This window comes from Aulostomus chinensis, chromosome 8, assembly GCF_037954235.1.
Source record: "Aulostomus chinensis isolate RoL2024-O1b breed Wild chromosome 8, RoL_Achi_v1.0, whole genome shotgun sequence".
Taxonomy (NCBI): domain Eukaryota; kingdom Metazoa; phylum Chordata; class Actinopteri; order Syngnathiformes; family Aulostomidae; genus Aulostomus; species Aulostomus chinensis.
In genome coordinates this window covers 11,573,337-11,592,507 of record NC_141327.1, presented here as the reverse complement: position 1 = coordinate 11,592,507, position 19,171 = coordinate 11,573,337, and the positions used below count along the sequence as shown (strand labels likewise).

The window sequence follows — 19,171 nt, the reverse complement described above, 5'->3', positions numbered from 1 at the left end:
TGAGTTTTTTTCTGAAGCCGTAGAATATCGTCCAATAGTGCTCCAGTGTTTCTGTGGGCGTGTCCAAAGACGAGGAAGTCTGTATGTAGGCGCTGGTGTTTAACAGAGAGCAGCAACTCACACTCTTAACAACCGCACAAGTAAAATTCATGTCGTAAGTGCCAAACACGATCTACTGGAATTATGTGCATTACGCCGGAAGTACATTATAAGTGAAACAAATATTGTTTTCATCCAAGACAGAAGCTTGTTAGTAAGTTGAAACAACGCAATTTCCCAGAATCCTCTGCGGCGTGACCGCTCGTGCGTCAGTAGTGCGACGAATATCTGTTGCTAAACAAATCGCACACGGGTAAGCTGATAATTCTGAGTGTTTCTGGGTCTAAACAGAATCAAATACGAATTTGTTAATGTTCTTTTAAATTCAGAATCAATTTTAACTTGACATTTGTGTCTCAATAATCAATAATTTCGACATTAACGAGTGTGCGGTTTGTTAGCTAAATTAGGTAGCCATCTGCAGATAAACAGCAAAGCTAGCGGTTCTTTTAAAATCTATATATGGACTTGTAATTGCTCCCTGGGCCTACAGCTTTTAGTTTTACACACTCAGACTCATGTAAAGTGATAGAATCACACTGTATGTACTGTTTATTTTCTTGTCACAGATGTCTTGCACCACTGAATGATGGAAGAGCCACATGGAGACTGTGCTTCTTCTCCTGCACCTATATGTCAGCCAAAGAAGCCGAGTCAGGCTTTGTACGTGCCCAAAAAACGACTAAATAACTCCAAAGACAAAGCTCAGACTCAGGGTGAAGTAAAACCTAGACCTAGGCCTCGCTACACGGACAAGGCACGGAAGAACGCAAAGAACAAGAAAGACAAGGCTGGAGCGGGACCCCAGCCGGCGGCTTCTGGAGGAGACGGTGGAGCGGAGACCCAAAATGGTGATCACAATCCGGATGGCAAGGACGAGCGGCTCCAGGACGCAGAAGTTGAGACGGATGGTCCTACCAGCTCAGACGTTAGTTCGAGGATGGAAGCAGCATCGTCTCCTGAAGAGAAGGGCGAAGATGAGAGTTGGGACACCTTGTTTAATGATGATGGAGACTGTCTCAGTCAACAGTTGCTTCAGGAGGTGAGAGCGAAGTGTATGTCTGCTCTAATAGTTGATTTATACACCAAACTAAACGCCCTCATAAAACTACTCTGCTTTAAATCCAGTTCTGATGAACGTAAACATGGTCAGTTTTTGTTAAACTTAGTAATAGAGACATGGAGTAGACACTGGACTTGGCGGTGCTGATGATTTGAACATCATACTGAGAGTTTTAGCAACTCAATTCAACGAAGGTTGTTCAGGGATTTTCAGAGTCTGAGAATGTGGGCTTCTCCTGAGATAATGCTTGGGATTAGGAGCCCCCTCCACCCTTCTTGCATTACTTATGCTTTTGTTCCTGCGTGCTTCAACTGTTAAGCTAAGCTTCCCTAATATTGATGTTTAACATCATGCCAGAGCACACCAAACACAGGAAAATGGTCTGTCCTGAGTCATCTCTCAGCTGAACTCTCGGAAAGTAGGAAAATATTAAATCCTCCACACTACTCTCTTGATTAACCATATCTTCAACCAGCTAACATATGTTATGGCTGCTCTGCAAGATGTCATTCTGAAAACCAATGTTTTTCCCCTCCATTAATGTGCCTCACGTGAAACTGTCTTGAGCCCCACATCCCACTTCGAGGGTATCTAGAGTAGACCATAAACACATCCTAATGTAAAGAAGAGGAGGACTGATAAATCGCTCTGTACGTCTGCAGGCAGCGTTGTCATTGTGGCTGCAGGGGAATAATGTTAGGGCTCCCCTTGTGTCCATTTCACCCTCCTGCATTCTAAAGGCAGACAGTGTTGGTTCAACGCATTCATGTTTTAAATTATGTCGAGACCGCTTGAAAAAGTTTGTCTGTGTTGAATGGAAATGAAGCCAAATGCTGCTCCACTCCACTGAATGGACGATTTCCCGGATCGATCCTAAGTTCAAGTGTTAATTCCTTTCTTCACCCTTCTGTCATTTGCTTGCACCACTTCCTCATCCCACCAGTTGGCTGTGAAGGATGGCCGAAAGAAAGAATCCATCCAAGATGCCAGGTATGATTACTACAACATGGACAGAGATGACGAAGATGACATCGAACTCACCGAGGATGAACTCTCTCACATCGTGGAGATCTACGATTTTCCCACTGAGTTCAAGACAGAGGATCTCATCAAGTTGTTTCAGTGCTACCAGTAAGGAAAACCTTCTAAGATCAACATTTATCCTTTGACTTTAACAGAAACAGGCTTGTAACATATAAATAGACACCTGTCTTTTTATTCTCACACCTTCTTTTCTTGATTTTGCCTTTTAAGGCAGAGAGGATTTGACATTAAATGGATCGATGATCAACATGCCCTGGGTCTCTTCTCAAGCCCTTTAGCAGGTCAGTAAACAGTACTATATAATACAGTTAGTATCGGTCGTGTGTCCAACATCCCTGTTGCTTTACATCTTATTTTGTCGTCCTCTTCCTGTTTTTATTTTGGTGTAAGTGAGTACCGTAAATTCCGGACAATAGAGCGCACCGTTATATAAGCCGCAGATGCTTATTTTAGGGAAAAAAATCAACTTTGTACACGTATAAGCCGCACTGGTAAATAAGCCGCGGTCCATGGCTGAAACACCTCGGCCGCCCGTTCTCGCGTGTTGACCCAGTCTTCCAGAGCGTTTTCAAGTTCGGGCCATCTGCTATTATGACCTCTGAAAGCTTTTGTCGTCTTTTTGCATTGGGTCAGTTCGTCATGTTGCCGCCTCCAGGGTCTCACCATCGATTTGTTTATGCCAAACTTACATGCTGCAGCTCTATTTCCATCTTTAACCGCCAGATTGATTGTCTTTAACTTGAAAGCTGCATCATAAGCATTCCTTCTTCTGCTCTCCATCTTGAGGGTGAGTACAAATGACTGAAAATATCGTGTGATGCTCTTTTTACACTGCACCGCGGCATGGACTGGACACTCCAAGTACAGTACTTAGAGAAATTACCATAACATTTGGCTAGGAATTTCCCTAAGTACGGTATTTGGAGCTACCATCAGGAACAATAGGGAATTACTGCCCGCTGCCGCTGCCCGCCACACCCCAGGGTGAAGGTAATATCCTCGTATAAGACGCACCGGAGTATAAGCCGCGGGGCATGAAGCGTCGAAAAAAAGTCGCGGCTTATAGTCCAGAATTTACGGTACTCAAGTCTTATCTCAGTTAAAGTCAAAGACCTTGATTTCTTTCTGCTGAGCCTCAACGTGTCTCTTCAGGTGTTTTGGGCATCTGATTGTGATTTAGTTAGACTCTTTGTCTTTTAGTTTTAGTCATTTGATTAGGAATCATTTTAGTTTAGTTTCAGTTGACAAACTCAACACTGAGTACTAAACGATATCTTCTGCAGTAAAAATAAACTGGTTTTAGTTACGGAGGATCAGTGAAGTCTTTATTTTACTTTGCCCAGCATCGTTATACAAATGTACTTTTATTTAAACACGTGTAACTGAGAGTAACACATCAGCTTTTTGTCTCTTTCCAGCTCGTGAAGCTCTGAGAGCCAAACATCCTCTGATGAAGTTACGGCCGCTGTCCAAATCCTCCTCCGCCACAAAGGCCAAAGCTCGCAGTTGCTCAGGTACTCATCCACTCGGTCTCTCTGACTCTTTGTCCGTCTAATATCACAAGAATGAGTCTGTATTTCTCCCAGACTACCTCCTGCCTGCTAAGGAGAGACCTCAGACGAGTGCAGCACTGGCTCGCAAGCTTGTCATTGGCGCCCTCGGTGTAAAGAGCACCCTGACAAAGGAGCAGCGTGAAGCAGAGAGGAAGAAGCTACAGGAAGCCAGAGGTACATCACATAGAGATGCAGCATTCCAGTTGGTTTGTGTTCTACCTGGAGATGAACCGCGGCCTTCGGGACCCCTGACAACGTCCCAGCATAGTTAAGCGTCGTATCTGTATCAAATACTACAGATGTGTGAGCCCACTGGAGGGCTAGCAGGACTCTTGTCTGACATCATCATATTTTCACCACAAGTGGGAGCTGTTCTCAAACTTTTCCAACACAGTGCTGGCGCTCTTCATTGAATGTGCTGATCGTAGCAGGTCTGTAATCAGCAGAGCAGCCGTTTCCCTTCTGAGAGGGAACATAAGTATATAGGCCTAAAAAACCACAAATGGCTGTCCACTGAACAGCCAGTCAGGAAGTCGGGTTCGCGAAGGCAAAAAGGCTCCTTTGTTCTTTGCATTGATGCACTGCTGGGCTCTAAATGTCAGTGTTGAAGTGCATCATGTCCTGAACATTGTGTTCTTGAGCTGGATGCCACGTATCCACAGTTGATTTTACAGCTGGCTCTTCAGTCTGCCTGCATGTGGCAAAAACAGCCCCTACAAATTTAGAACAACAAATCATGCAAGTGCTGTTTAGTTAAGGGCTTTCGCTGATTGATGTGTTTAACTGTCTGTCTCCCTGATTTACCTTCCAGAACAAAAGCATCTGGCTGCCAAGCAAAGAGAAGATGCTTGGGAGGGCAAGTGACTGCAGAGACCCCCCCCCACACACACACACACCACCACCACCAAACCTGAAAACACCCTCAACCTGTTGTTTTTGTTCCTCAATTTTCGAGATTCCTTGATTCAGCAGAGCTCAAATATTTCTGTTTCCTCTTCATGCTCCATTAAGGCAGCCTTTTCCTCTTTAGTTTGTTCACTGGCTACTCCCACCCAACTGTCACACTTCCCAGAAATGGATTTCCACCATTTTTCATTCCTTGTGCCACAACTGCTCCTGAACATCTGACCCTCCCCTGGCTGCTGTGTCCCACTACTTCTCCTGGGACTGCTGCCTCGTGGCTAACACAACAAACTCCCCTTGGCTTCTCTAATATTTTACTGTATTGTCTGTGTAGATTGTAGGTCTTGTGTTTGACCTTAAATGCATTTTTTATGGTTTTAAATCTGTAAATATTCAGTAAAATGCCCCCCCCCCGTCCTTCAAATGAGTTCCTATGAGACGTTACATCACCCCAGTTTGTTGAGATGATGTCTGCATCGGATTTCAAGTAAATGTAGCTTTTAGGGTAGTAGATTCACGACAACTGAAATAATGTACGTAAAACCTGGAAGTCAGCGTGTACGCAACTGGCAGCCAGAGGCCTCCATTCTTTATTTTTTGCATCTTCATCGTGATTTTCATCCAATTTGAATAATTAATCTCCATCAGATTCGTTTATATTGGACAGAATTTGTCTTCATCTTTCTTGCCAGTTCAAATGACAAGAAGCATTTCTCCAACATAATTAGTGAACCTCCTGTTTTCTCTTCACTTACATTTTTTTTTTAAACATAACGAACGTAATTATTTTATGCAAGTACAGTACACTGGAAGACTAAATCCTGGAAATCACTTTGACTTGAATTATTAATTTCAGTTTGTCACACTTGTGTTTTAGCAAAATGCAGAATAAATTAAAATGAATTAAGACTATTTCAGCTCCAGTTAAGGTGATTTGTTTCCTCTCCAGATGAATTATGAAAGGTTTAGAAAAGACAACACGGTCTACCGCAAGTTGTCCAACTTGCTTCAGGCTTTTTAGAAACCGTGGTCAAGCTCAACAGGCAGCTCCTCTTTATTCCTGGAAAGTCAAGATTGCGGAGTAAAATCTTCCACAGGAGCCTATTGAATTAAAGGTTTAACTTCAACCGCTGGTTCACCATTCCCAGTCAGCGTTCGTTATTTAGTATCAGCCTCCAGAGACACACACATCCAGGCTGGAGAGGGTTTTTTTTGACAGCTGGAGGCAGCTGCATCCTTTGAGGCTGCACCCGGCTGACCACAGGCCATGTGGCACCGCATCTCATTCAGCTGCTCAGCCAGTAATTAAGCCTCATTCTCCCGAGTTAGAAGAAAGAGCTGCAAATTTGTCATTTGTTTTCAGCAAGGGAACTTTGAATCTGCTTCGAACTAACGCTTGGCCGCTTTGACCTCTCTTAGTGTTACAAGAAGGGCATATAGTTGTAAATATGCAATTATTCAAATGAGAACCTGTCGCCTGTGGACTTCATTCACTCGGTGGGGCGACGACTGAGGCCGTGCTGTCCTGGCGGGCGAGTGAGGTGCCGTGTGCCACGTGGCTTGTCGTGAGCTAGTTAAAGCGCTGCAGCCTCAGAGGAGGGACTGTTGCATGAGCAGTTTCTGTGCTCGCATCTTTTAAAATCAGCTGTTCCCTAAAAAAAGCTTTTTTATGCGATTTGTATAGAGTCTGCGGATAAAAATCTCCATTCAGTGGTTGCTTATTTCCAAAAATCTATTTGTGTTGCGCACGATCAAGTGGATTAGGAATCATAGGTTTCTTTCTTAGATGGCAGCAAACCTGATGAAAATGCACCTGGCAGCATGCGTTGTTATGCACAGCAGAGAAATGCAGTTTTCCGTGTTTTAATTTCAATTTTTGCCTGCCATCACAAGCTACAGGGGTGACGACATACAGGCAAAGAAGATGTGTTTGTGGTGAATTTTGGTGAATTCATGTGATTTTTGACATGATTGTACAATAAATACATCTAATGATGTTCCAGGGTTGGTCGATGTTTTATTGTTGTGTTCTGTTTTTTTAATCCAAAAATATTGCATCAAGACGAATGAAAACACAAATGTTTGTAATGTGTCATTTGTTACCTCATGAGATTCATACATTTGTGAGTGAAGCATGGAAGTCTTACTCAGGTTTGTGATTCATTAAACCATTTACTTGTTACTGCTGCCTATCTTTTTTTTTTTTTTTTTTTTGCCAGGCCGTTACTGGTCTCTCTGGTCGCATGACTCTTACGAAACCCGCTTACATGATCTTCCAGTGTGCAATAGAAGCAAATATAGATACATTTTCCTACTGAGCCAACCAGCACAGAAGCCGACCTCCCTGAATTACATGTAGCTGCGTTTTCCCGTCATCGTGTGAGATCTGAGTCCTGCCCACAATCTCCTGTGAACTGTGGACTCACCACAGAGCAGCCGGCTGGCTGCCTCACACACAATCATTAGATTAACTGCACCAGCTCAAACCACTAGTGAGTGACTAGTGGTCTGAAGTAGCGGCTCTACCCTCAGTGGGCTCCTCAGACGTACTGCTATGTCATGGACAAATGAAGGAATAATAGTCCCACCACAATAAAGGGCTCAGTGGTGCAGGGTGGTGTGTTACCTAGCAACAAGCACTGTCAGCAAATAAACTTTACATCCCCCCCCCCCCCACCCCTCCACTCAAATTCAAGACTTTCTCATCAGTGACAGACAGTTTGATCGCCACCTGAGCTGAGAGTCTTAGCAGTGGCACTCAAGCAGGTGTCTGTGGATGTTGACCGATGATGCAGGTGTTGATATTTGGGACGTCCGGTAAATAACATTCAGTGTCACCTGTGGCATAGAATACCAAAAATAAGCGGATGTTGATGTTTGTTTGTTTTTTTTATGAATTGTGCTGCCAACCAAAACTAATCATCTTAAATCTATTTTGTATAATATCAAAAAGATTTTAACCCTTGAGTCGAGTCCACTGTCTTTCTGATGTAGCTGGTGCCTACTGGTTGTACTAAATCAAATAAGTTCTGATAATTGTTTCAGTTTTTGGGAGAACATATGAGACAGTCTTCATCTTTCAAGTGAACATTTGAATTCATAAAATAACAGTAATTCTAGAAAAAAGAGAACAAACCAGAAGGCGCTGATCCTTCTTCCATTACACTCCTCATGCTGAATTGATCCTGCATGACAAATTATTTGCAAGGGCCACAAATATTTGTTTTGAATGGACCTGATCCGATAGCATTTTAGCATCACACATTAAATATTTGTAGCCACGAGAGCCGTTGCTCAGTTTAAATTAAACATATCTACTTGGACCCCCCCCCCCCCCCCCCCCTGCACACTGTTCCCAAGGGTGGCTGGAAATGCAAATAGTAAAAAAAAGAAAAAAAAGAAGAAGAATTGTAGGATCATGATGTTTTGTTTATCCTTGTTGCCTTGAATGGGGTCAGATGGAAATGTCACACGGAAATACACTATATTTGGACTATATTTGCTTAATCATGCGACAAATTATAATCATAATAATTATTTATAATTCAACTAGCACAGATTATAATGAATTATTGCAATAAACTAGCTCAGACCATGTTAGGGTATGTCCTAGGTCTCTGCTGATAACTGACGGTAGCGGTGGATCAGCAGTCCTCTGTCTCTGTCGCTATGATACACCTGACAGCTTGGGTGCATGTAGATTCATATTTAGTCTCTACTGAATGTGGTTGAGAGTGTTGATGTATTTGAATGTTTATAATATGCGTTGCCTGAAAAACAGATGACATTGAGAGGTGTGACCATTTACGTGAATTATTATACAGCTGAGCTCCAGTGATTCACTTGCTATTTACCGGAAGAATGTGAAAATTAATACACATTCAGTGAGCAGCTGTGAGGTTTTGCAGCATGCGGTGTGTGCCGTGTGTGTGTTCACACGTGTTTATCAGCGAGAATGAGGTTGGAAACAACCGTTAAACACAAGTTGGCTGAGGCTCCCTGGGAAAGGATGGGACACTCAGTTGGTCTTTCCGGATCTTTTTTAAATCTGGTAAAAGGAGCAACAGGGTCTAAATGCAGACCGTCACATTTGCACAAACCATAAACTGCACCAACTCCTGTAAATGATATTACGGTTTTCTCATTTCTCTTGATTACACTAACAGATTTAAAAGGGAATTGTTTTCTTAGCAGATTCCCCAAATCTTCTGCAGAAACTCTAACATGAATCTTCACGTTGCTGTTTTACATTCTGCAGTAAAATAAGCAATGCCTCAAATAACCAGAGTTTGTCAATCTGATGTTTATTCTTTCACTACCATTAAGTACTGTTGAAGGCGCCATACTGTGGTACAACCAGATCTCATCTGATGTCACCGATGTTGAACAAGTGAAGAACAAACACGTAAAATATTTCTCAGAATAAAATTAACAATACAAAATACAGCCACACAGGGACACGTTTCAACTCAAAAGTACATTAAAATTCTGTATAAATTAGAGTCCTAAAGAACATTATTCCAGAGAGGTAATATAAAACTGTACATGACAATACATTTGCAATACATTACAATATTTATTCAAATATTGAAAAATAGCACCATGAAAAAAAAAAATCCATTCTCATTCAAAACCAAAAACCACACAGTTGCAACAGTAAGTACTGCTTTTGTAATGTCAACGGTGAAAGCACAGAATGTGAGTACAGAGTCTGCTACCTTTGTTGATACTGTTGAAGACTGTAAACGTACTCTCATGCCTTCATGTCATTACTTTCTGAATGGTAGTTATGTTTTGATCAAGGTAATTAGTTTTGTTAAAAAAAAAACACGCATTTTCTTTTAAAATTGTAAACTACTCTACATTTTATGATGCGACATGACGCTTGTGGCGGCCTACGTTCTTCTTTTTCTGTGTCCATTTACTCCTTGAGTTTCAAACTGGAAAAAGTCTCGGATGATATTCAATCATTTTTGCATGAAGTCCCTCGTTCCCTCCCAAATCATCCCAGTTTCCCCGCCCTTGCCTCTCTATTTACTGGCATGTTTTCCTTTTCATTCAACCTCATTCCCCAGACAGGTTGAGGTGTTCTGAGGTGTTGTACAGTTGTTCTGTCCTTAGATCGATGTGTTCCTCAATTCACAGGAAGTTGTTGGAGATCTCACGTTGATGGTCAAACAAGTCTTCTACCTCAGCGCTGTAAGCGTCACCTGAAGAAAACACACAGAGCCAAAGCATCAGTCACTATGAAACAGCACGAGTCTGGCTGCTTGTCCTTGAAATCAAACCAGATTATCATGTTTTTATTAACACTCCCATTATTATTCTATCCTCCTTGATGCTTGACTTGTCCTGTCTCAACTAATCATATCATGCCTATTTCGTCTTGTCAGATCTGGTTTCATCTTATTTTGTCTGATCTTGTCTTGTCTCTCCTGGTCATGTCTGATCTTATCTTGTCTCACCTGGTCACGTCTGATCTTATCTTGTCTTACCTGGTCACATCAGCTCTTATCTTGTCCCACCTGGTCATGTCGGATCTTGTCTGGTCTCACCTGGTCATGTCTGATCTTATCTTGTCTCACCTGGTCATGTCTGATCTTATCTTGTCTCATCTGGTCATGTCTGATCTTGTCTTGTCTCACCTGGTCATGTCTGATCTTATCTTGTCTTACCTGGTCATGTCTGATCTTATCTTGTCTCACCTGGTCATGTCTGAGCTTATCTTGTCTCAACTGGTCATGTCTGATCTTATCTTGTCCCACCTGGTCATGTCGGATCTTGTCTGGTCTCACCTGGTCATGTCTGATCTTATCTTGTCTCACCTGGTCATGTCTGATCTTATCTTGTCTCACCTGGTCATGTCTGATCTTATCTTGTCTCATCTGGTCATGTCTGATCTTGTCTTGTCTCACCTGGTCATGTCTGATCTTATCTTGTCTTACCTGGTCATGTCTGATCTTATCTTGTCTCACCTGGTCATGTCTGAGCTTATCTTGTCTCACCTGGTCACGTCAGATCTTATCTTGTCTCATCTGGTCATGTCTGATCTTACCTTGTCTCACCTGGTCACGTCTGATCTTATCTTGTCTCACCTGGTCATGTCAGATCTTATCTTGTCTCATCTGGTCATGTCAGATCTTATCTTGTCTCACCTGGTCATGTCAGATCTTATCTTGTCTCATCTGGTCATGTCTGATCTTATCTTGTCTCATCTGGTCATGTCTGATCTTATCTTGTCCTATCAACTTGTCATAACTTTTTCTCATCTCTTATTACATCTTGTCTAATCTGATCTGGTCATATCCCCACCTATGTTGACATATGTTGTCTGATCTAAATCATATTTTCTCTCTTATTGTCATATCTTATCTTGTTTTATTAGGATGTCGAGACTGTCATTTGAATAAATCTTCATAATCTACCTGCGTGGCATCCAAACATGTAGACCCGAGCACCATCATACTTGCATCGACAACGCATTATGTTGTTCTGGAAATCAGACTCAGCCATGTCCAAGGAGGGGTTGACCTCCACCTGTGAAAGAACAAAGTGGAGTTGAGATGCAGGATTCACAGAGCAAACACGTTCTCCGAGCATTCTAGAACAGGTTGGTGATACCCTTCCCAACATGTGGGAACATTATGCCGTATTACTTTTTTAAAAATATTATTTTGATAGTAGAGAGAAACAGGAAACGGGGTTTGAGGGAAGACATGCTGCAAGCGTTCTGGCCAACAAGGAATCACATTAGGGGCGGGTGGGGGGGTTCTGTGTTAATGGACCGTAACCACCATTGGGGTCGTCTGTGCTCTTAGAATCTTTTCGGCAGCAGGATTTGTTTATGTTCCACAGAAGGATCTTATTTTAGAGCTGGATAGTGAACTTTAAAAACATTATACAAAAGTTTTGTGGCATTGCTAGAACATTTGACAAAGTGTTCCTTTGACTTGTTCTTTTTTAGCTGGGAAGCTTTTAAGGGAGTGTTCCCACAGTCTTGGCTAACGTTACCTACAATTTATAATATTGTTGTTTTTTTTGTTTTTTTTAAATGGACAAAATGTTTTAACAGGGAACATTCTGAGAATGTTTTAGGATGTTATTCAGATAATATAATGTTCAGTTATAAAATATTCAGCAAAACATCCTCCCGTTAAAATATTTTGTCTTGGTAAACACTGAACCTCATAGGAACATTACACTCTAAACAACTTTAAAACTTTCTTTAAGTCAAATTTTGATTGAATATTTTCTCTCTTTCTAAGACATCATTAAAAGTTGTTGCTGTGGGAATGTTCCACGCTCGCTGGTTATAACACTGATTTGATCTTGAAACCTGGCAGCCCCTCTCTATTCTGCCAAAGTCCCCAAAACATTCTTGCACACCTTTTGTCAATTCCACTTTTAGTGTTATTACAATTTCCAGATGCACCAGCAGCCACTTGTCTGCTTGACATTTTGGGAAACAAACGAACCTGTCGAAGTAGCAGTGATCTATGCAGCAGGGCCTCTGCCTTGAGTTTTCTCTCTATGAATAGACTAACTTCAAAGAATGTCTTTTAATAAAGTAACAGAAGAAGTGAGAGTAACAATTTAATTCAGACGGCTCAGAAAAGACTGTCTGACTTTAAAACCACAGGATTATTGTTCTCTCTTTTCCTATATGGCTCCTGATGTGTAAATTGGGGGTTTATCTCTTTCCAATGTTATCTCTGTGCAGGAAAATGCACCCAAAGATGCAGATGACAGTTTTGTGTTTGAGTTTATGTTGTAGTCTGTTATTAGTCTGTTGCCATGGTTTAATGTTTACCAAACTGTCAGTACCTCCTGTATAACAACACATAAATACATTTTGCTGTACACAACAAATGTATGCAACAAAACCAGCCTTTTTTACAGGTAGAGAACATTTTGGAGCTCAATTAAGAGCAACGTCTCAGACGTTAAATCCTCTCCATTATTGTTGAATATGGCATTGGTCTCAGTGTAAACATTACATTCAGCTGTATTAAGCTCCTCTACTCATGTGCGACAAAAAGCCCACAGCCTGTTTTAAGAACATGGAGGTTGTCACTGCATCTTAACGATCATGAGGTTGAACAGCTGATTTTTTAAATGGTGGAGCAATCAGGAGCCATCGAGCTGATGTGGAGGTGACTCATCGCTTAAATGTATGGTCCTAAAAATGGCTGCCGCCCTGCCATTCTTGGTAAAGAAACGCCCAGCTGCAGAAACGATGAGTGAGCATGAGCAGCAGCCTCCCTCCTTCACTCAAATTTTACACAAATGTATGTGCGGCTCAAGTGGCGTTGATCTGCAATCTTAACCACAAAGTGCCAGTGGGTCATGTAGTCGTGGCGACAGTTATGACATCTGCGGTTTGATGTCCATAAACGGGGCTCATCACATGTGTGCAGTCTGCAGCTGAGTCAGATGTAAACATCTTTGATTATTGTAAACGCTGTAGATGCTGTAAACGTCACCTCATCAGTGCTTCTGAGCTATCAGGAGAAAATAGAATGGATGACAGCAGAAAGAAGACAACATGCTCTGAGCGAATGTAAGATGCTGGCAGAATCTTTACACTGTCAATAAGCCAGCACTCGCTGAAAGGCTGGACTAATAGCAGGTCTACTTTCTATATAAATCCAGACTAAATTCACTTTCCTTAAATATGCACACACCCTGAAACTACATACTGTTCACCTGAATGGCTGCATACCCAGCCAAGAGCCATTTAGCTAAAATTATAGTCTTTTATCGCAGCTTTTATCTCACGTGAACTTTTAGATGTTGAAACCCTGGTGTTTTTCTCTCTTTTTTTTCCTTCGTATTTGCATGCGCTCCCTCAAGCGAGTCACAGTAAACTACAGCTGCTGTACAATTAGGTGACATTTCAACCCGGGACAGCTGTTCCCAACAAGGGGGTCGGGACCCCTGGAGGGGTCAATTTGCTAGAATCAACCCATTTCTGTCATAACTGATGTAAAAGATAAGATGGTAGTTAATCTAGTTTAAACTGGTTTATTAGTGTACGTGTGTGTGTGTGTGTGTGTGTGTGTACGAGTATGAGTGTGTGCGCTCACAATATTTTAAATGCTTCAACCACCTCTAGTGAGACCTTGACTCACTAGTCTTTGGTGCTTCTATTTGGGGGGTCTACTACTCAGACGTTTATGATCCCCTCCCCTACGTTTTGCTGTAAAAACAGTGGCCTCCTGACCTGGAAGATGTATTCACCAGGTCGGATGTCCGTAATATCGATCCACTGGCAGTCGATGTCGTGACGGTAGGTGTCCCAGCAGCCCACCGAGATCCCTTGTTGACCCATGTTATAACAGGCGTAGCGTTTATGGATACCTGGGAGGAGAGATGAGAGGGAAGACGATGAGGAGAAACTACGATGTATAAGTTATCTTCTGGTCAGTCACTGTGGATTGGAAATGGGATCTTCTTTAATTATACAGGCTAAAATTATAACAATTTCTGTGACTTTAAAAGGAGTTGAAAGGATCTAAGCTGCATAAAGCCATCTGGAGGCCGTGAAGCCAAGATCATTTTAGGCTTGGCCTCCGATCTTAAAGTCTTCATCTGGATGATCATTATGGTATTTTAGTATTTTATGCATTTGTTTGTTCTTCTCTTGCTTGTCACGACTCTTCTCTCGCTTCCCTCAAAATGTGTAATCCGCTGTAATCTGTCTCACCGTCGGGGCAGTAGGTGTCCTCCAGACAGAAGCTGGCTTTGTGACCCTCAGCCACCTTGGTGCCGTTCAAGGTCAGCAGGTCGTAGTGGGTGAAAACTTCAATGCTGTGGTAGTGCCTAAGAGATGGATCATTCACGGAGACGGTTAAGGGAGTTGTGTACAGAACTTTTCAGTGTTTTTGTTTTTCACCTGCATAAAAAACACACATTCACATTTTTATTATAGAAACCATAAATCCTGTTAGTTTCGTTGCAAATGCAGCAAGTGGGCAGAATAGATATATCGGTTTGGTTGCAAAACCATTCCAAGAACGGGCTCTACCAAAACTGAAAGGCAAACCCTGTGTTTGTTGGTCAGGGAGGTAGTGATTGGCCTGTGGCTGGGAGAGACGCTGAGCTCGGCCTCTCGTTATAGGACACAAAACCACCAACCGCTTAGATAAGAAGTCGGGCTGCAGCGAGCTCAGTCATGGCTCTGACTGTAACAACCGGGTGACCCATGAGGAGGATGTTTATTGTAAACATCATTTTGAAGAATTTGATTATTGTGTAAAGAAAAAAAAACAGGCTTTTATAAGTTTAGAGTTATTTATAGTCCAAATCTCAAAAATATCGCAGCACTAATGATGCACACAGTGACCCAGCTTCGCTCATCAAATCTTCAACTTCAGTTTAATTATTCTGGAGGAGGTTTTTTCTTTCCGACCAAACCCTGCAGCAGCTAAAACCACCACGCTGCCTCTCCTATCTGGAGACACAACATGGTTCAGCTGGAGCGACACAAGAGCTTAGAATTCACACTGCCAAGGACCGCTTTAAGCTGCCGCCTTAAATTTTCTCCAAATCTAACCTGTGACACTGGTGCCATGTCCAACTCTCTCTTGAGGCCCGGGGTCTGAAATCAGCACGGCCCATGTTCATGATACGAGAGGAAAAGCGTAGAAGGCGACGATGTCCGTAAGGCCAGTGCATCCTGGCAGCAGAGGAGGAGAGACAGTTCTCTTCATTGGCGCAGGACAGCAGGTGGAGGGGTCTGTCCTCTAGGTAAGCTGTCTCCTGGACAAGTTGGGCATCGAGTACGAGGTCAGGAGCAGCTGCGGTGGTAAAGAGTTGGAGTTTACTTTACAGTCAGTACACAACACATGAAAATAAGCTTGTGAGTGTGTGTGTTTCTGACTCACTCTCCACACAGGTGACACCGGCAGCTCTGCCATCTCCTCCTCGGGGACAGTAGATGTTTGTGTTTCTGCGACACTGCTGGACAGACATCTCAGTACCGATACAGTGAGTTCCACTGAGCACCACAGCACTAGCATCACTAGAACCAGGCCAGTACCACGTCTCCTGCACATGGATGGGGAGAGAACGTACACGTAAAAGAAGTCATGTTAAACACTTCATTTGAACTCACTGTCACAACCAATACAACAATGAAACACCCCCTTTATAATAAGAAGTATCAGTAAACATCAAATTTTCCTTTAATTTTCACAATTTTAAAACTGCTTGTTAAATATTACCACCCCATGTCCCCTCCCCGAAATACACTCACATTGCCCTTTCCATGCACAGCTCTATTTTAGGTTTGTTTGCTCTGTGTATTTCTCCCCATCTCTCTTCGCCTCACTTTCCCTCTTTTATTTTCAGTTTGCTGGAAGTGGACGTTTGTGAAGCCTATAATTACCTCAGGCCTCAGTAATAACACAGCACAGACACAAACAGCAGGCCGGCAAGAGAGAGAGGAAAGGAAATACAGGAGCACCAAAGTTTAGCTTCAAAGAGGGAGAGAATGAAAGCATCCAAGATATTTATTCTGTACAGTGCTGATCACCTGGTGAGCTCTAGAGGCGAAGCCCAATCCCAGCTGACGACAGACCACCATGGCTTCGTTGATGCCCCAGTTCTCGCTGCAGACGGCACCCCAGCGCTTCACACCACCTGTGTCCATCAGCACCTCCACACGGCCCTCGGATGAGTCTCTGCCTCCTGCTAGACGTACCTGAGAACGGATGGGGAGCAAAGACTGACATAATCTAGAGTGTGTGCCTGTGTGTATCTCAGTGTTTGTGAGTGTTGTGTATCTCACCGTGGCCTGCAGGCCAGTATAAGGGATGTTGCAGCGGACGGCCACATCCTGGGTGTGTTTACAACTGTAAAGCGGCACTGGTCTGTAGTGACAGTCTGTGATGGACCTCTCTCTGCCTGTGCATTGCACACTGTTCATGTGGATGGGCCCGGTTCCTACAGAGGAGCAGATAATTGATTCTCATGTCTTGCCAAATGGAAAAAAAACATATTCTCACACCAGCACACACACACACACACACACACACACACACACACACACACACACACACACACACACACACACACACACACACACACACACACACACGCATGCATGCACTTTACTACTCTAAAACCTCATGGGTCTGCAGCTTCACAAGCAGCGACGGATTAAAAGGCCAGACATGATGGGAGCTCTGATGTGGCTCTGATGCCGAGCTTTGCTGGAGAGCTTTCTTTCCAAATTACTGCACACCAGAGCCATGCTTTCTAAACCAAAATAGATACCGATGGAGGAAAATCTTTGAACACATCTATGTTTGTGTAGGTGAGTGAGGCCAAGGCCAGAGCCCTATTAAGCCCTATAATTTGTCCTTAAATAGCTAATGATGTCATCAAGTCTAGATTCAGGTCGAAGGACTCCAGTAGTACATATTCATTACTTATACGTTCATGCAACACTGAAATTTGTCTCGAGACATTAAAAACCACAATGCTCCATTTTGACATTTAGCCGAAGTCATTATTTAGACACAACACCAACATAGCACCTACTTTAATAGAGCCCTAAAAGTAAAACTCCAATGTTTCCAAGAATTACTTCATTAAGCCGAGTAGAGGGAAGGAAATGCTCTCGCCATTATGGGACATGCTATGTGCTCATTTGGGCAGAAAGATAATAGCAGGAAATGAATGTGATTACAGAGTTACAGCAGAGGTACGACAAGAAAAAAAAAGGACAATAACCGAGTGTGTGAAAGTGTAGAGGAAAATGTCTAAATCTGTTTTTGTTAGACAATTTCATGGCCCACAACAAAAACAGTGCCAAAATAATCATGGTCTGTTCTGTATGTTTGGCCCTGCTCACTGCTGATTGCCTGACATCCTGGTTTCAAAGCTTCGCTAGCTGTTCACATACAGCAGGTTTATTTTGACAACCACACATCGCATTGTTTTGGCTGCTGGAACCTCCTGGCACTCGTATAATTGGTCATGGGTAGGTTTCCTCAACTGCTTCTCAGATCGAAGTAGAATGGAGGCTGTAAACATTCTCTGGAGGTTTATTTGTCTGCTGGGTTGTTGGAGAACTGCATCATGGCGTTCAGAAACACACGTTTAGACTGGAAAGTGTTTGCTTTAAAGGATCACTGAGCTCGCTTGATCATCACGGAAGCGCGGCGAAGCACAAAGACGCAGGTCCCAACTGTTTATCAGGCTGGCTTTATGAATGAGGTTACCTGAAGGACAAGTTAGAATTTTGGTGTCCCTCGATATGGTAAGTGATGTAAAATACAGGAGACTCCAAAAAATGTGCAGTTTGACTTTCTCTTCACGATGTGTGTGTTCCGTCTCACCCTGTCCCAGCTGAGCCTTGTTGAGGGCCTCCTTGGCTGTCCCGAAGCCCAGCTCTCGGCAGACCACACTGGCTGCAGCAATGTCCCACAGGTGGTCACACACAGAGCCCCACTTTCCCTCCTTCAGCACCTCCACGCGTCCCTCGCCGAGTCGCGGCCCAGCCTTCAGACGCACGACAGGCTGGAAGGACAAAAGAGACACTTTTAAAGTTGGTTTGGATGCTTAGAACTGATGAGATTTTAATCTCACGGTCCCCACTCATTATTTTGTTACAAATGGTTGAATTCTAGATATTTATATTGCTGATGTTTTTCATTTTTTTGAATCCGAGCTCTCGTTTGTTTTAACCTGAGCTAAACTGAAGACAAGCAAGATTTCAGTGCAACAAGACAGCCTGCTTGAGGAAATGAAGTCTGTAAAAACAAGGTAACAGTTTATCTAAGTCCACCTTCACTTTTTTGATATTTTTCTCACTCACATTTTTTTTCCAATGTAAACATGCAGAGACCATATAAGGAGAAACCATAAAACTATAATAGCATGTAATTCCTGCTGCTGTAAAATGACGGTCAATGTTATATTTCCTATATTTGACACTCACTGGCACTGTGGGTGGTGCAGGGACTCTGCCGTAGCGTGCAAACTGGGACCCGGGGACACAGCGAGCCACGGCGTGCATGCCCCCTCGACATGGACCGTCACTCCTGGGGAGGGACAGCATGACCTGGCACTGCGACAAAGAAGGCTCCACTCCCTGACACTGCACCTTCTCCATCCAGTAGGCCTTCTTAGTGATCTGAGTCCTCAATCTGGGTGCCGGGCAACCAAAACACACACAGGAGAGAGAGAGAGAGAGAGAGAGAGAGAGAGAGAGAGAGAGAGAGAGAGAGAGAGAGAGAGAGAGAGAGAGAGAGAGAGAATTAAATATTAGCCACATTCATGAGCCATAAAGCTATAATGTTGAGAACAGATGTAGATTCTACCTGGAGGATGGATCTGATAGCTTGGAGTCCCACAATTTCCTGAAAGACAGAGAAAGCTCACATAAGTCCTGAGTGACAAAACTTGCTCCGGCTAGTCTCAACTACTGCTGACCAAATATCTACAAAACAAATAACGATCCTGTCATCCTCAGTTATGATGCATTATTAGTGCTAAATAG

At 43.0% G+C, this 19,171-nt stretch overlaps 2 protein-coding genes across 6 annotated transcripts in view; one reads left to right on the top strand and one right to left on the bottom strand.

Annotated features, from left to right (window-relative positions):
• The first annotated feature begins 61 nt into the window (after positions 1-61).
• r3hcc1l (R3H domain and coiled-coil containing 1-like) lies at positions 62-6,843 on the top strand. Of its 3 annotated transcripts, none has more exons than XM_086210956.1 (7): positions 62-154; positions 669-1,141; positions 2,106-2,293; positions 2,417-2,487; positions 3,625-3,720; positions 3,793-3,933; positions 4,571-6,843. In XM_086210956.1, exons 2-7 carry the CDS (start codon positions 686-688, stop codon positions 4,621-4,623), a joined length of 1,005 nt encoding a protein of 334 aa, XP_086067082.1. In that variant the 5' UTR covers positions 62-154; positions 669-685; the 3' UTR covers positions 4,624-6,843. The 3 variants fall into 3 exon arrangements, with proteins under 3 accessions (XP_086067082.1, XP_086067081.1, XP_086067083.1); XM_086210955.1 differs by lacking the exon at positions 62-154 and adding an exon at positions 195-352; XM_086210957.1 differs by lacking the exons at positions 62-154; positions 4,571-6,843 and adding an exon at positions 195-352 and having other exon boundaries at positions 3,813-3,933.
• A 2,116-nt stretch (positions 6,844-8,959) lies between these two features.
• LOC147257147 (lysyl oxidase homolog 4-like) overlaps positions 8,960-19,171 on the bottom strand; it is a 17,924-nt gene continuing 7,712 nt past the window's right edge. For 2 of the 3 annotated variants that reach the window (XM_086210893.1, XM_086210891.1), the window contains 10 exons: positions 18,993-19,031; positions 18,611-18,818; positions 18,009-18,189; positions 16,199-16,608; positions 15,549-15,711; positions 15,218-15,461; positions 14,369-14,484; positions 13,886-14,022; positions 11,088-11,199; positions 8,960-9,872 (listed from right to left, as the gene is read on the bottom strand). In XM_086210893.1, the coding sequence (XP_086067019.1) occupies positions 9,802-9,872; positions 11,088-11,199; positions 13,886-14,022; positions 14,369-14,484; positions 15,218-15,461; positions 15,549-15,711; positions 16,199-16,608; positions 18,009-18,189; positions 18,611-18,818; positions 18,993-19,031 (1,681 nt within the window). In that variant the 3' untranslated portion in view covers positions 8,960-9,801. The remainder of the gene's footprint in view (positions 9,873-11,087; positions 11,200-13,885; positions 14,023-14,368; positions 14,485-15,217; positions 15,462-15,548; positions 15,712-16,198; positions 16,609-18,008; positions 18,190-18,610; positions 18,819-18,992; positions 19,032-19,171) is intronic. The other variant, XM_086210892.1, reaches the window with a different exon arrangement.